The sequence below is a fragment of the Rhincodon typus genome, chromosome 1 (genome assembly GCF_021869965.1).
Source record: "Rhincodon typus isolate 14 chromosome 1, sRhiTyp1.1, whole genome shotgun sequence".
NCBI lineage: Eukaryota > Metazoa > Chordata > Chondrichthyes > Orectolobiformes > Rhincodontidae > Rhincodon > Rhincodon typus.
In genome coordinates, this window is record NC_063332.1 from 143,407,438 (window position 1) to 143,423,532 (window position 16,095).

General features: G+C 40.0%; 1 protein-coding gene across 3 annotated transcripts in view; it reads left to right on the forward strand.

The window, feature by feature from the left end:
• The first annotated feature begins 293 nt into the window (after positions 1–293).
• The window catches only part of exosc9 (exosome component 9), a 65,948-nt gene continuing 50,146 nt past the window's right edge, over positions 294–16,095 (forward strand). For all 3 annotated transcript variants that reach the window (XM_048596150.1, XM_048596154.1, XM_048596160.1), the window contains exons 1-3: positions 294–485; positions 5,893–5,987; positions 10,675–10,794. In XM_048596150.1, the coding sequence (XP_048452107.1) occupies positions 420–485; positions 5,893–5,987; positions 10,675–10,794 (281 nt within the window). In that variant the 5' untranslated portion in view covers positions 294–419. The remainder of the gene's footprint in view (positions 486–5,892; positions 5,988–10,674; positions 10,795–16,095) is intronic.

Sequence of the window (16,095 nt, forward strand, 5' to 3'; positions counted from 1 at the left end):
AGAATTCGAGACAAGGTGCAGAGCTGGATGAACACAGCAGGCCAAGCAGCATCATAGGAGCAGTGTTCATCCAGCTCTGCACCTTGTTGTCCTGGTCATTATTGCTATGCCCAGCTACTGCCCAGTGTCTGAATCGCAGCTCCTGCTCGCTGCTCCAATCCTACCTCCGGTCACGTCTCCATATCCAGCTCCTGATCACTATCCCAGCCCTAGCTCCTGCACAGTTCCATACTAAGCTTTTCTGATCACTATCCCATCCGAACTCCTGATCACTGCTCCAGTTGTGTCCCATTCCCAGCTCCTGGTCACTTTGGAGTTGAGAGGCTCTGACGCGTCTTGGTTTTGGGTCGCAGGTTGATGATGTCATAGCAGCGCCGGAATCTCTGTCTGTTAAGTCTCGAGGTAGTTGTCGATTCGAAATGAGGGAGATTCCGTTATCGAATTGTGAGAGACAATTTATTCTTCAGGCTCTCGCCGAGAAACAGGTACCAAACGAGCGAGGATCCAATTTTTAATTCTCAGCCCAATGTGCTGAGCATTAGTTTTTGTTGACGTCGGACGCTTGAGTCTGTTTTAGGGCCCTGTGTTGGGGATTGGGGGATGCGGTGCGGTGTGCCAGGGCCCTGTGTGTGTGTTGGCGGGGGGCCGGGGTGTGCCATTGTGAGGTAGTAGGACCTAGTCTGCACTGGCATGTACCAATACACAGTGAAGGAGTGGAGGTGAAATGGGATGCTGTGTTGGCGTGAGCATTGGTCTGTATGCTAGTGCTCAGCGTGAAGAGAAGATGGACTGGGGATAAGCTTAGTACGAGGCTAGAACTGGTGACCTATGAGAGCTCTGTACTAGTGTCTGGAGTCAGGGTACATGTGTTTGTGTGAGTAGAGGGCTTGGTGCCAGTGCAGAGTGCATGGTGAGTGGAATGCGCTGCGTCAGTCTTCAGTATGAGTGGGGAAGGGAAGTGATTTTCTGCATTATTATAGCGATGAGGTCCTGTCGTGAGTTGGATTTTCTAGTGAGAGAGGTGGCTACTGTTGATAATGCTTAGAGCCCTTAACCAGGGAAACAGATGAGTGAGAGCAGGACTGGCTCAAATGCAAGGGCAAGTATGTGGCTTTAGCCCTCCCTTTCCCCCCTCAATGTTAAATCTTGCAGTGAGAGCCTATGAATGAGGGACCCCTGGTAGACCGCCCTCAATCCTGACAGGATTTGCTTTGTGGGTGACTCTTGTGAATTCTGAACCACCACTAAACTTCACATAACTTGGATAATTGACTTTCGGTGGCTCAGTAACGAATCCAATTGCCATCCCTCTACAAGAATAGAGTTGGATTTCCATTTTGATTCCAGCCAGTGCCTGCAACTAATTTGGGGACGTTTTTCCTGATGTCGGGATGTGGGTGCTTCTGTTCACTTCTCCAGACTTCCTTAGATTTGGTCCTTGCTGAGAAGCTTTTTGTAGTCGATGTGAATTATGCTCAAAAAGTCTAGGAAATTTCAGAGGCGGCATCTTCTCTCAAGTTGTTATTTGTTGTTTAAATAAACAAAGAATCTGCATTTTTATAGTATCCTCTGGAAGTCCCAAAATGGTTCATGTTAATTTTATAGTGTAGTCATTCAAATTTTTACAGGTCAATATGACTGCTAACTGATGCTCCACTGTCTTCCCTGCTAGGCTTCCCTTCGAGTCAACTTTGGCCAGCTTCTCCCTCATGTCTTTGTAGATACCTTTACTGAATTGTAATACTGTTACATCTGATTCCAGCTTCTCCCTCCAGAATTTGCCCTGCAGTTTGGTCACTAGGGGTTCTTTCATCTCGCACTCAATAATCAATCTGCCTCATTACACATCACCAAATCTGGAATTGCCTATTCCCTAGTGTTCCCAAGCTACCCCTAAAAAAAAATCTTGAAGACATTTCAGAAATTTCTTTTCTTAAGATCCAAAATAGTTTTCCCAGTCCCTCTGCTTATTGAAATCCCACATGATTGTTGTAATAGTGCCTTTCTTACATGCCTTTTCTATCTCCTGCTTTATTTTATTCCCATATCCTGACTACTGTACACATCAACCATCAACCAACAGCCAAATCCCTCTTAACATTTCCTATTCATGCACCTGTTATGACAATACTATGGTTTTAAGAGGTGTCTCGGTACTTATTCTTTTTTGTGAAGAAAGGTTGAGATAGAGGCACAAAGCAGTCTGCTCAAAGACAATAGAATCAACAGTTTGGTAGGCCTTGGGTTTTTTTAAGAATTAGAACAATAAAGATGCCTGAATGGGTGGGGGTCAAGCTCCCACAGAACCAGGATTTTTAGTTTTAGCTTTCTGCAGCTGCTGGGGTCTCGAACCTGGATGTGGAAGCTCTAATTCCTCTCTCTCTGTTATGGTTAAAAGCTGGGGTTCTCTTCCTGCTGCTTGAGTTGCTGATGAGACTATCTGTTTTACTGAATTTGCCATTGCCAAGGGTGTATTTATGGGATGTTACTATATCAGAACAGTTAATTAGTAGTAGTTAATATATCTGTTATTTTGTTAAGCATTTTGATACAGTTAGTTAAGCGAATTCTCTTGATTTTATGTTGCCTGTATTTTAACTGTAAAGTAAAGTGTGTTTTGCTTAAAGTCGAGCAGTTTGACCAATTGAATTGCATCTGAAATACAACACCTTATGCTTACCTTTAAAATATGAAGAAGTTAGGGTCTGGACTATCCTCTTAATATGTTTCGATGGGGTTTGGTCTGGTCCATAACACTGTCCAAATGTCTTTTAAATGTTGTAACTGCACCTGTATCTTCCACTTCCTCTGGCAGTTTATTTCATATACACACCACCCCCATGTGAAAATGTTGCCCCTCAGGTCTCTCTTAAATCTTTCCCCTCTCACCTTAAACCTATGCCCTCTACTTTTGAATTCCCATACCCTAGAGAAATGACTTTTGCTGTTCACTTTATTCGTGCCCTTCATAATGAGAGAAATTTTAATAAGGTCACCGTTCAACCTCCTATACTCCAGGGAAAAATGCCCAGCTTATCCAGCCTCTCTCGATAGCTCAATCCTTCAAGTCTTGGTAACATCCTTGTAAATCTTTTCAGCACGCTTTCCAGTTTAATAATCTTCTATAGCAGGGTGACCAGAACTGTGCGCAGTATCCCAAAAGTGACCTCACCAGTGTCCTATACAGCCACAACATGACATCCTAACTCCCATACTAATGCTGTAACCAATGAAGGCAGGCATGCCAAATGCCTTCTTCACCACCCTGTCTACCTGTAATGCCACTTTCAAGAGACTATGTGCCAGAACCCCTGTGTCTGTCTATTCAACTACATTCCCCCAACCATGAACTGTGTAAGTCCTGCCCAGATTTATCTGAACAAAATGCAACATGTCGCAATTATCTAAATTAAGCTTCATTTCCCACTCCTTGGCATGTTGGTCCAATTGATCAAAATCCCATTTTAATCTTAGATAACCATCTTCACTGTCCACTACACAACTAATTTTGGTGTCATCCACAAACTTACTAACCATGCTTCCTATATTCTCATTCAAATTGTTTACATAAATGATGAACAATATTGGACCCAGCACTGATCCCTATGAAACACTGCTGGTCACAGGCCTCCAGATTGTACAGCAACATGCAGACACCATCTGCTGTCTCCTACTGTCGAGCTAATTTTGTATTAAATTGGTTAGGTCTCCTTGGATCCCATGTGATCTGACTTTACTAACCAGTCCACTGTGCAGAACCTTGTTGAAGGCCTTGCTAAAGTCCATGCCTCTTCTATCTTTCTGGTTACATCTTCAAAAAACTCCATCAAACTTGTGAGACATGATTTCTATGCACAAGCCATGTTAACTATCCCCAATCGGTCCTTGCCTTTCCAAATGTATGTAAATCCTTCTTTCAGAATCCCCTCCAACAACTTATCCACCACTAAAAGTGTATACTATTTAAATGGAGAGAAATTGCAGAACTGAGGTGTAGAAGGATCCGGTGACCTATTATGTGAAGTACAAAATGTTGGCACAGTGGAATGTTTGTGTTTATTGAAAGGAGAATGGAAGATTCATTGACTCAATCCTGTGATAAAAGTCTTTTTGAAGAAATACATAACACAGTGTGGAGCTGGAGGAACACAGCAGGCCAGGCAGTATCAGAGGAGTAGGAAATTTGATGTTTCGGGTTGGGACCCTTCTGAGCCATTTCTGAAGAAGGGTCCCAACCCAAAACGTCAACTTTCCTACTCTGATGCTGCCTGGCATGCTGTGTTCCTCCAGCTCCACACTGTGTTATGTCTGACTCCAGCATCGGCAGTTCTTGCTGACTCTTTTTGAAGAAAGATTGGATCTGTACCCATTGAAGCCTGGAGAAGTGAACTTATTGAAACACGAGATCCTGAGGCAACTTGGTGCCAGGAGGACATTTCTTGTGAGGGAGGAGAAATCTAGGGCACACATCTTAAGATACACATCCTTATAAGACTGGGATGAGGAATTATTTTATTTGAGGATCAAGAATGTGTGCAGTTCTCTTCAGAAAGTCACAGAGGCTGTGTTGTTGAATTTATTCAAGGCTAACATTTTCTAGACAAGGACTTGAATGTTTTGTAGGGCAGACAGAAAAGTAGAGTTTCAACCACCGCCAGATGAGCCCCGATCTTACTGAATGTGGAGCTGGCTCAAAGGACTGTATGACCTACTTCAGCTCCAAAGTCATATGTTTATCAATAAGTAAGTGGTATGGGAAAATACGACAACAAATTTGATCATAGCAAGTTGTCATTGACAGCAGTGAGATAAATAACCTGATTGATTTCTTCTAGTCATACTGATTTTAAGAATAAATGTTGAACAAAACATCAAGGAGAATTCGCTCCAGCGGACTTGTTTTCCCCAAAAAGAAACTTTGGAGTGATTAGATCAGATCAATTCAAGGTGTAATTCATGGCATGTGGGTCTTGCTGGAAAGACCAGAAGCTATTGCCCATCCTTAATTGTCCTTGACGAAATGCTGGTCAGCCCTTCCCTCGAATATAATAACAAAGTGGTTTGCAAAGCCACCTCAAAATTTGATTAAGATTCAATCAAATTGCTGTGGAGTTGGTGTCATGTGTAGACCAGATGGGTAAAGGCATTGGATTTCCTTCAACAAAACACTTCACTTTAGTAGTCTTTTTATGAAAATTGGATAATTTTTTTAAAAATCTGTGTTATTTGATTCATTTAAATTCCTCTGATTCTGTGGTAGGATTTGAACTCATGTCTTCAAATTTATTACTCCAATAACAATATTCCACCTTCCTTCTCTAAATAAGGTGCAAGTCCTAGATGCTGTGGGATCTTTATAAGACCATTAAAAAATAGGAACAGGAATAGGCCATTTGGTACCTCGAGCCTGCTGTGGCTGATCCAAAATTCCTCATGTCCACTTTCCAGCCCTTTCTTGAAATCCTTGATTCCCCTACTGATCAGGAATCTATTTATGTCAGCCTTAAACATACTGTGGGAGACTGTGCCTCCACAGCTGTCTGTAGCAAGGCGTTCCAAGACTTGCAACCATCAGAAGAAATTCCTCTTCATCTCAGTCTGAATTTATTCTGAGACCATGCCTAATGTTGAGAGGCACCATTCCTTCTATCTTAATCAGCATTATGGTAAAATTGAGGACTTTGCTTTTTACATTAATGGTTTTCTGATATGTTAAAAACTTGTAATGGAACATGGGGTGAATTCTATTTTACCGTTAAAGAAGATAAAAATGTGTTGTCAGATCCAAGCCATAATCCATCGTGAATATGGGTGGAATTTAGTTACAGAACTGCCACAAACTAAAACCATTTGTTCTAAATGTGATTGATATCCTGCATTTTTAACCAACAGCGTCTTGATGGAAGACAGACATATGACTATAGAAATATCAAGATAACATTTGGAACTGAATATGGATGTTGCATTGTGGAACTAGGTAAAACAAGGTAAAATAACTCAATTTTTTAGATAGCTGTAGTTCATCATTTCATGCCATAGTGCAGTTTGTTTATTTTTTGATGCATTTAAACCTGACCTTTAGTTGTTGATGAAAGTGGAGAAGGACTGTTACACCAGTACTGTGGTATTGGGAATCCAAGTTTTGATTTTCTAACTCTCCCGTGTTCATCTCCAGGTAGCTGTACTACATTTGGGAAGGAACTAAGTGTGGAGACAGAAAGGGATAGGGTGCTGTTTTCATCAGTTAGAAGTGTTGCCGGCAAAAGCTTTGGGCAATTCGGCTATCCGTTCTCCTCTTAAAGGAGGTTCATAGTCTAGGAAGAATAGAGAATTGAGGTGGATGGCATTTAGAAGAAAGTAAGGCTTGTGCACCATGAGTGTGGAGTTTGGAGAGGGTTTGAAAACAATGGTTCAGCCCTCCCAGTATTTAATTGGAGGGAATGTCTAATTATTCTGGAGACTAGCAATTAAAAAATAGAAACATAATATGAAACAGATGTACATTTCTGAGGTACAAAAAAGCCCATGGAAGAAGTGTGTAATCGTGGCTAATAAGAATGAGATGATATTTGATCACACAAAAAGGCTTGATGTTTGACTTTTTCAAAAAAAAAGTTGAAAGCCTAAAGGTTAAATGCTTTTAAGTTCAGCAAAGGAAGCCCAGGAAATAGAGAAAAAGAATTGGAGTAGACCAGCAAGACACACAAAACAGATTGTATAAACATTCACAAAGGTTGTAAAAAGGACGAGATTAATGAAAGTAAGAATAGGCACATTAGAGGCATAGACAAATGAAACAAATGAAAACACATCCTAAGTACAAACCTCAGCCATGTTGTGTTAAGTCAATGTTATTACAATTACATAGTTCTTCCTTGAGGCTTTTCCCTCTTTGGATGATTCTCTGTGACTACAAAATGATAAGAAATCATTGTATTAAGAACTTTCATCTCACTGAGGAGGCTTTAAGCCAATGCACAGCACACCAAATAACCTGCTGTGAAAACTCCTCACACTAGATGACTGACAAATCCACTACAATAGCTGAGAAATTGCACAACATTCTTTTAAAAATAAAAATCAACAATGTTCTAATTAAAACAGGCCCACTGTGTTTCTTTTAATATAAAAGAGAATTTGGTCTAATTGCTAATGTTAACAGATCCTTTGAAAAGCATTTTTGAGGATCTGGATGCACATCTTTTCTTAATAATAATCAGTTCTTTTTGGGCCATACCTGACCTGTGTTTCATCGACGCCTGTCCATTAGTTTTTTGAGATGTATTGTTTACAGAAAAATAAACTCAAAAACTGATAAAAGAAAATTATTTCAACTCACCTTCAGTGGCAGGTGCAAATTTAAAATATAAAAGTAGACTGGAAAAACTGGGACTTATTTTCACTGAGCAAATGAGGTTGAGGGGTGACCTTAATTGAGGTTTATAAAATCGTGAGCATAGACAAGGTGAATAACAAGGGCCTTCTTCCTAAGGTGGGGGAACTCAAAACTAATGGGCATATTTTTAAGGTGAGAGGATAAAGATTTAAAAAAGACATGAGGGGCAACTTTTTTTACGCAGTGTTTTGTGGAATGAACTGCCGGAGAAAGTGGTGGATGCACTTGGATAAGTTCATGAAAAGTAAAACTTTGAATGGATATGGGTCAAGCGCAGGCAGATCGAATTAGTGTAGTTTGGGAACATGTTGGCGTGGACTAGTTGGACCAAGGGTCTGTTTCCATGCTGGATACCTCTATGACAAAGTGGCAGAGAGATTAAACAAATATGTTGAATCTAACTTCATTGTAGAAGACAAAACTTTCTGGAAATAATGACGAGCCGAGAGTCTAGCAACAATGAAGAACGTATCAGTATACGTAAGAAATTGTGCTGGAGAAGTTAATGGGACTAACTGGGGACAAGTCCTGTGGATCTGACAACCTGCATCCTAAGGTTTTTAAAAAGATAGCTGCAGAAATAGATGATACATTGGGTTGATCTTCCAGACTTGCTTCAGTTCTGGAAAAGATTCCAAGGATTGATAGGTGGCAAACAATACATATTATTTTAAGAAAAAAGAAAACAAGAACTATAGGCCACTTAATCTAACATCAATAGGCAAAATGCTAGCATTTATTAGGGATGATGTTACACAGTACTTGAAAATCATATGATTCAACATAAACCATATGGATTATAAGAAAGATAAATCTTGTTTGACAAAACTGTTAGAAATGTTTGAGGATACAATTAGGATGGATGTGGGGGAGCTAATGGATGCAATGTTTTTGAGATTTCAAAGAACAATCGATAATATGCTGCACGAGATTGTTACAAAAAAATGGACTCGATGGAATTGGGTTTATTATATTAGCATATGTTGAAAACTGGATAATAAATGGGAAACAGTAGGATTAAAATGGCTTTTGAGTTGACTGAATGTAATTCTAATTGGTGGGATAATGTTAGGATCAGTACTTGAGACTTGGCTATTTACAATCTCTATCAATGACTTGGATGTGAAAACTTAGTGCAATGTATCCAAACTTGCTAACACCAAGTTAAGTGGGAAAGTAAGTGATAATGAAAATGCAAAGCAGCTTTAGTGGGGTACTGATGGGTTGAATGAAAGAGTAAGAATATGGCAGATGGAACACAATATATTAAAATTTGAAATTATTCACTTTAATAAGCAAAGAAACAAAGTACATCTTTTGAACAGAAAGTGACTGAAAAATTTTGCATTCGGAGGAGCTTGGGTCACCATGTACATACATCACAAAGTTCACTTGCAGATACAGCAAGCATAAGGCAGGAAATGAAATGTTGGGTTTTATTACCAAGAGTGTGGAATATAAGTGTAAAATCACCTCAGTGCAATTTTAGAGGACATTGATGAGAACATGGCTGGAGGACTCTCTTGCAGTTTTGGCTTCCTTGCCCCTATTATGGACATAATGCCCTATTGGGAAATTTTACTTGTTACTGGAAGGAGGGAATTGTCCAATACCAAGAGATTGAATGAACCAGGCCTATTTTCCTGGGAGTTTGGAAGAATGAGAGATTATTTAATGGAAACACACAAATCCTTAAGTGCCTTCACGTAATTGATGCTGAGAAAAGTATTCCCTCTAATTGGGAGCCCAGAACATGGTGTCATGGTGCGAATAAAGAATCGTTCATTAAGGACTGAAATGAGGAAAAATTTCTTCACTCCAAATGTTTGTGAACGTTTGGAATTCTCTGCTACAGAGAGTTGTGATGCAAAGTTATGAGTATATCAAGGCAGAAGTTATAGTTTGGACATTAAGGGATATGGGGATGATGGGTAAATTAAACCTAGTTAGAACATTGGTCATGATCTTATTGAAAACTGGAACAGGTTCAAAAGACTAAACAGCTTACTAGCCACTATTTCTTAAATGTTATGATTAAAGTCTGTAGTTTATGTATTCAATATTTGATGTGGTTCTCCATTCTGGCTCTGCTAACTCTAATCTCAAATCATCTGCTTTAATCCTGTTAATCTCTTGATGCTGCTGCATTGTGCTGTTGAGGGTAAAGGACTGCCATAAAGCTAGCAAATTGATTGCTGTCAGTGACCAGCACAGTATGACCTGTATGTAGGTAGAGCAGTAAACTTTTTAAGAATAATTAATTCAAGTACAATCAAAAATTCTGATAAAACTGATTGCATGATATTATTAAAATATAGGAAGAGAGAACGGCCTGAGTGGACCTTGGAATCGTACAATATAAAATCTCAGTATGTAACCGTGCCTTTCTGTGCACCAAGGGAATAATGGCAGCTGGGAATTGGCTACAGTAGCATGGAACTTCTAGCAAGCTGAGGAATGGGTGCGTGCAACAGGCGCTGATTGTTACATAGATTGTTGAGAGCAGAGAATTTGGAAGAGAAAGACAAAGAAAAATGGTTCTCTTCCCCAGAGGATGCATCAGCTTGAGAAAATTACTAAGCACTTCACTACAAAATCATTTCTATGACACAGTTTTTGCATCTCTTTCCTGTTCAAGGGGTGTCAATAGCAATGGCTTAAAGTGTCGCTTGTTTTCTGTTGGGATGCCAAGTGCAACCAGGCCTGTGCCAGAGAGCTGCCAATTCCAAACTTAGATCCACTGTTTTTGTAGTGTTCAATGAAAATTAAATGCTGGCATAGATTTCAAGTGAAACTCTCCTCCAAGAAGGAAATGATTTTGCTTATCCAAAGTGACAGACCACATGGGTTTAAAGAAGGGCTTGTGAAGAGGCAGACTGTGATTGGCGGTTACACAATTAACTAAAATTGTTTAATTCCTCCATCAGAATGTAGGAAACATATTTCTGGAGTGAGGAAGTAATAACAAAAAGGCATGCTAGGAAGGAGGTGATTAAATAAAACCTTGTTCTTTGTCTATTTTTCTTAATTCAATTATTTTTGCCAAGGAAAAATTATTTTACCAAGATAGCGGGAAAGCTTCTTGCTTGTCATTGAATCATGTCAAGATATTTAACCTCTATCTGGATGGCCCTGGGTTAAAGTATTTTAAGTCCAGAATCGGGCATCTTTGTTGTATTGTAATATGATTTTAATATTGTCCATTATTATGCAGAGATGTTTTTCTTTTTTAGAGTTGAAATAAAAGATGCTAACTTTGTCTTTAACTATCGTTTCAGGGTCCTTGCACAAGTATCATGTGAACTTGTTACTCCCAAACTTAGTCGGCCTACAGAGGGCATAATTTTCTTCAATTTGGAGCTCTCTCCGATGGCTTCTCCTACATTTGAACCTGGCAGGTTAGTCTGGCATGCACATAACAATAGAAAATTGCAATTATTAATAATGTTCCACCCACCAACATGTTTACCTTTTTGACATTTGAATGTTTATGTTCCCTTTTATGAAGATGGAAAGTGCTTTGACACTGTGCATTAATGTTACTTTGTGTTTGTACCTTTTCTCTTTGCGATGAATGCGTAGCTAAAAACATTTATTTGAAAGTAAGCTGATAGTGCAGTTGTAAAAACTGAATTTTAAGTGTTTTCATCCAGTTAAAATTGGACTGCATGTCTTGGATATTTAACATTTTAGATGTGCGTACAAGTATCAGTTTTATAACTGCTCTTGCCAATACTTTGAAAATGTAATCAATCTTGCTACCAATTTCTGCCATTCCCTCGCCTTCACATGTTCCATCTGACTGTTCCCTTTTTTTTTTTCAGATTTTCTATCTCCATTCCTGAGAATAGGCTGTGACCAACTGCACTTTTAGTGACCTTAATTATACTTTCTCCTGCCATGTTCTTATAAGGCTGTTATTCTCTAAGTTCCTCTGTCACCTTTGCATCAATCCTGATGACGGAGCCTTCTATAATTGGTGCTTCTAATGGTTTTTTTTTCTAATTGAGGATTCGTCATGGCTGTTAGTCTCCATCCCATTTCTTGCATTCTGGTCTCATGCCTTCTCCTCGTTTCTAGAAACATGAATTAGTACACCTTGTCCTTCCCTTCAATGTCAACAAATCATCCATGACCACGTATGCCACCTTCAGCTACCGCCAGGCATCGGTTCTGAACAGGCCATTCCCTCTGTGATATTCCAGTTCACCTTTGATTTTTCCTTACAGCCCCACCACCACCAATAGCACCTCCTCTTCCACAGCAAATTCCTGTGCAAGCATAGGAGATGCAACATGTCTCTTCTTTCCTCTGCTACTGATAAGGCCCACAAACACACTTTGCAGTTTAAAAAGTGACTTATTGATCCTCCTTTCAACTTAGTGTACCACATTGAAGGAATGTCATAGAGTCGAGCAGCACGGCAACAGACCTTTTGGTTTAACCTGTCCATGCTGAACATAATCACAAACTAAACTAGTCCCACTTGCCTGCTCTTGGCCCATATACCTCCAAACCTTTCTTATTCATATATCCTTTTAAACATTGTAGTTATACCCACATCCACCACTTCCTCGGGAAGTTTTCTCCACACGTGAACCAGCCTTTGTGTTCAAAAAAAAAAAAAAAAATTTGCCTCATGTCTTTTTTAAATCTCTCTCTCCTCTCACCTTAAAACTGTGCCCCCTATCTTGAAGTCCCCCATCCTGGGGGAAAAAAAACTACCATTAACTGTATCTATACCTATCTATTTATAAACTTCTATCAGGTCGCCTCTCAACCTCCTACGCTCCAATGGAAGAAGTCCCAGCCTATCCAGCCTTTCTTTATAACTCAAACCTTCCATACCCAGCAACATCCTGGTAAATCTGTTCTGAACCCTCTGCAGCTTGATAATATCCTTTCTATAACTGGGCGACCAGAACTGAACACAGTATTTCAGAAGAGACCTCCCTAATGTCCTGTACAACCTCAAAGTAACTTCCTAACTTCATTACTCAAAGGACTGAGCCATGAACGCAACCATGCTGAATGCCTTTTTAACCACCCTGTCCATATGTGACATAGACTTCAAAGAATTATGTACCTGCACCCCGAGGTCCCTCTGTTCTACAGCACTACCTTAGGCCTTACTATTAATTGTATAAACCCTACCCTTGTTTATTGTACCAAAATGCAATACCTTGCATTTATCCAGGTTGAACTTCATCTGCCTTTCTTTTTCGGCCCATTGACCTATTTGATCAAGACTCCTTTGTAATCTTAGCCTTCTTCACTGTCTACTATGCCACCAATTTTGGTGTTGTCCGCAGACTTACTAACCATGCCTTCTATATTCTCATCCAAATCATTTCTATAAATGACAAACAAAAGAGGACCCAGAACTGATCCCTGTGGAACACTGCTAGTCACAGGCCACCAGTCCAAAACGCAACCCTTCACCACGTCTGCTCCACCGTTTGCAGTCCAAAGGCAGACTGGGTGAATGCTTTGCGAGTTACCACTGTTTATTCTTCAAGTGTCACCCTTGATCTACAGTCACTTGCCATTTTCTATTTTTATTTTCAGGACTTGCATCAAAGTATTTCCTGATTCAGTGGTATTTTTGTAAAAATTGAAACGTACTGTAAATGTAACAATCTTCAGCATTAGACCAGGATTTCTGTTCCTATGTAACTGTCAAAGCTATATGGAAATGGCATCCACATCATTTTGAATTCATTAGCTTTGGGCATTGTAGGAAGTGAATTAACGATTATAAAAGCACAGAAAACACTACAAATATGCTGCAGATCAGGCAACATCTGTGAACTAAATTTATTTCTGATCAATTGCTTTTCCTCTCAGCTGGAAGAAGTTAGTGGTGTAGCAGATTTTAAGCAAGTGTAGCTGCAGGGAATGGGATGGAAAGAACTGAGAGGAATGAAAAAAATTCAAAGAATTGCAAATGCTGGAAATCAGCAACAAAAACAGCTGGAAAAACTCGGATCTCGCAGCATCTATAGAGAGAAAGCAGAGTTAACGTTTCGGGTCCAGTGATTCTCCTTCAGAATAAAGAGGAACGTCCGTGTTAGAATGGAAAGCAGATGAAATTAAATGATAAAAGGATGATGTTGCAAGGCAAAAGAGATTGGTTATAGGGCAATAAAGAAACCAAAAATATGGAAGAGGTGTAAATATCAATAGCACAATCCTTATCAACAGCTCCTGACCAATGAAATGGGAGCAGTAAACAACTAGTCACCCTATCGTACATCAGAGACCTAACAGAGATGACCACAAAACTACTCAGACCCCTAGGTATCAGGGTAGCCCACAAACCAGCAACCACCCTGCAACAGCTACTGATGAACATAAAGGATCCCATACCCACAACTTATAAAACTAACGTTATGTACAAAATACCATGCAAGGACTGTGAAAAACATTACATAGGCCAAACTGGAAGAAAACTGACAATAAGGATACATGAACACTAACTAGCCACCAAGAGACACGACCAATTCTCACAGGTCTCAATACACACGGACAGAGAAGGACACAAATTCAACTGGGACAACACATCTATAATAGCACGAGCCAAATAGAGACATGCCATAGAATTCCTGGAGGCCTGGTATTCCAACCAGAGCTCCATCAACAAACACATTGAACTGGACCCGATTATACAAACCACTGAAAAACAGAACCGGAAGTGATGCCAACCACCCTAGCAAACTGAGGCATGTAAATAACAAGCGGGACAGAACACCAATGCTTCACTGGAGGTGCACCAACGATGTTAATTAGCAGGGTGGCAAAATGTCTGCAACCAAACACACCAGCTCAGCGAGCAAATCTACAACCTCATCCACAACCCAAACTACAAATCTTCTCAGTTTTAAATGTCTAAAATTTGCTGCAGAAGTGTTGAGTTTAGAATACTGCAAAGTGCCTAATCAAAAGAATGAGGCATTCCTTGAGTTTCACTGGAACAATGTAGGGCCAGTGAGATCAGAGTGGGAATGAATTACACCTTTGGATGTATATTTCAGCTGAGAATTCAATGTGGCCATCTTTTCTCGGAAGGAATGTCTGGACTTGAATGCCTCTTTGTATCTCTAGTTAAGGTGAGACACTTGAAATGCCCTTGAATCGATCAATCATTTAATTAAAAGAGAAGATTTTTGTTCTGTTTTTAATGACCTCTATGGTCAAAGCTAATGGCACTTTTTGACAAGTCAGAACCCAGTAAAACCTGGCTTGATAGATCATGAGAATAACAGTGTGGAGCTGGAGGAACAAAGCAGGCCAGGCAGCATCAGAGGAACAAGAAAGCTGACATTTCGGGTTGAGACCGTTTTTCAGAAATGGGGAGGGGGAGGGGAGCTCAGAAATAAATAGAGAGGAGAGGTGGGGCTGGGGAAGGTAGATGAGATGGCGATAGGTGAGTGCATGTAGGCAGTGGTAGGGATTGGTCAGTGAGGTGGGAGGGGTGGATAAGTGGGAGAGAAGATGGACAGGTTGTGTCAGGTCACGGAGGTGGGGATAAGAGGGAGGGTTGGTCATGGGATGAGGCCAGGGATGGGGAGATTTTGAAATTGGTAAAATCCACGTTCAGGCCATTGGCCTGCAGGCTCCCGAGATGGAATGTGATAGATGATAAGGTTTGCTTTTGCAATTTGGTGCCTGTAGTAGTCAGTCACTGAGTACATTCACAAGAGACTCCAATATATTTTTTGAGAAAAGAGTATCAAAGCTCTTAACATTAGAATAAAATAATTATTTTAGAGTACAAGAATTCATTGAAACAGTCTTAGTACAAATATAAGAAATATAGGCAAACAGGGGACATGAGATAGCACTGGCAGATAAGATTAAGGATAATCCAAACACATTAAGAACAAAAGGGTAACTAGAGAGAGGTAGGGCCTCTTATAGATCAAGGAGGTCGTCTTTGTGTTGAATCTCAGGTGATGGGAGAGATAGTAAATGATTATTTCACGTCAGTTTTTACTGTGGAGAAAGAAAAGGAGTCTAGTGAATGCAGAGAAATAAACTTTGAAGTTTTAAAAACAGTTCACATTACAGAAGAGGAAGTTCGGGATGTCTTAGAGAATATAAAGGTAAATAAATCACCGGAACCTGATCTAATGTATCCCAGAATGTTGTGGGAAGTAAGGGAGGAAATTATGAGACCCCTTGCAGAAATATTTGTATCATCTATAACTACGGGTGAGGTGCCTGATGACTGGAGGGTGGCAAATGTTGTACCTTTGTTTAAGAAAGGTTGTAAGGGGAAACTGGGGAACTATAGACCTGTGAGCCTGACTTTAGTTTTGGTAAATTGTTAGAGTTGATTATACAAGATAATATTTGTGGACTTTTAGAGAGGCAACAATTGATTAGGGATAGCCAGCATGATTTTGCGCAAGAAAAGTAGTGTCTCACTAATTTGATTGAGTTTTTTGAGGAAGTTACCAAAAAGGTGGTTGATGGCAGAGCAGTAGACTTTGTTTATTTGGATTTTAGTAAAGCCTTTAACAAGGTTCTGCATGATCGACTAATTAGTAAAGTTAGGTCACATGGGATTCGGAGTGAGCTTGCCCATTGGATACATAATTGGCTTAATGGCAGGAGACAGTAATGGTGGAGGGTTGCTTTTTAGAATGGAGGCTTGTGACCAGCAGTGTTCCACAGGGACAACAAGGTGTAGAGCT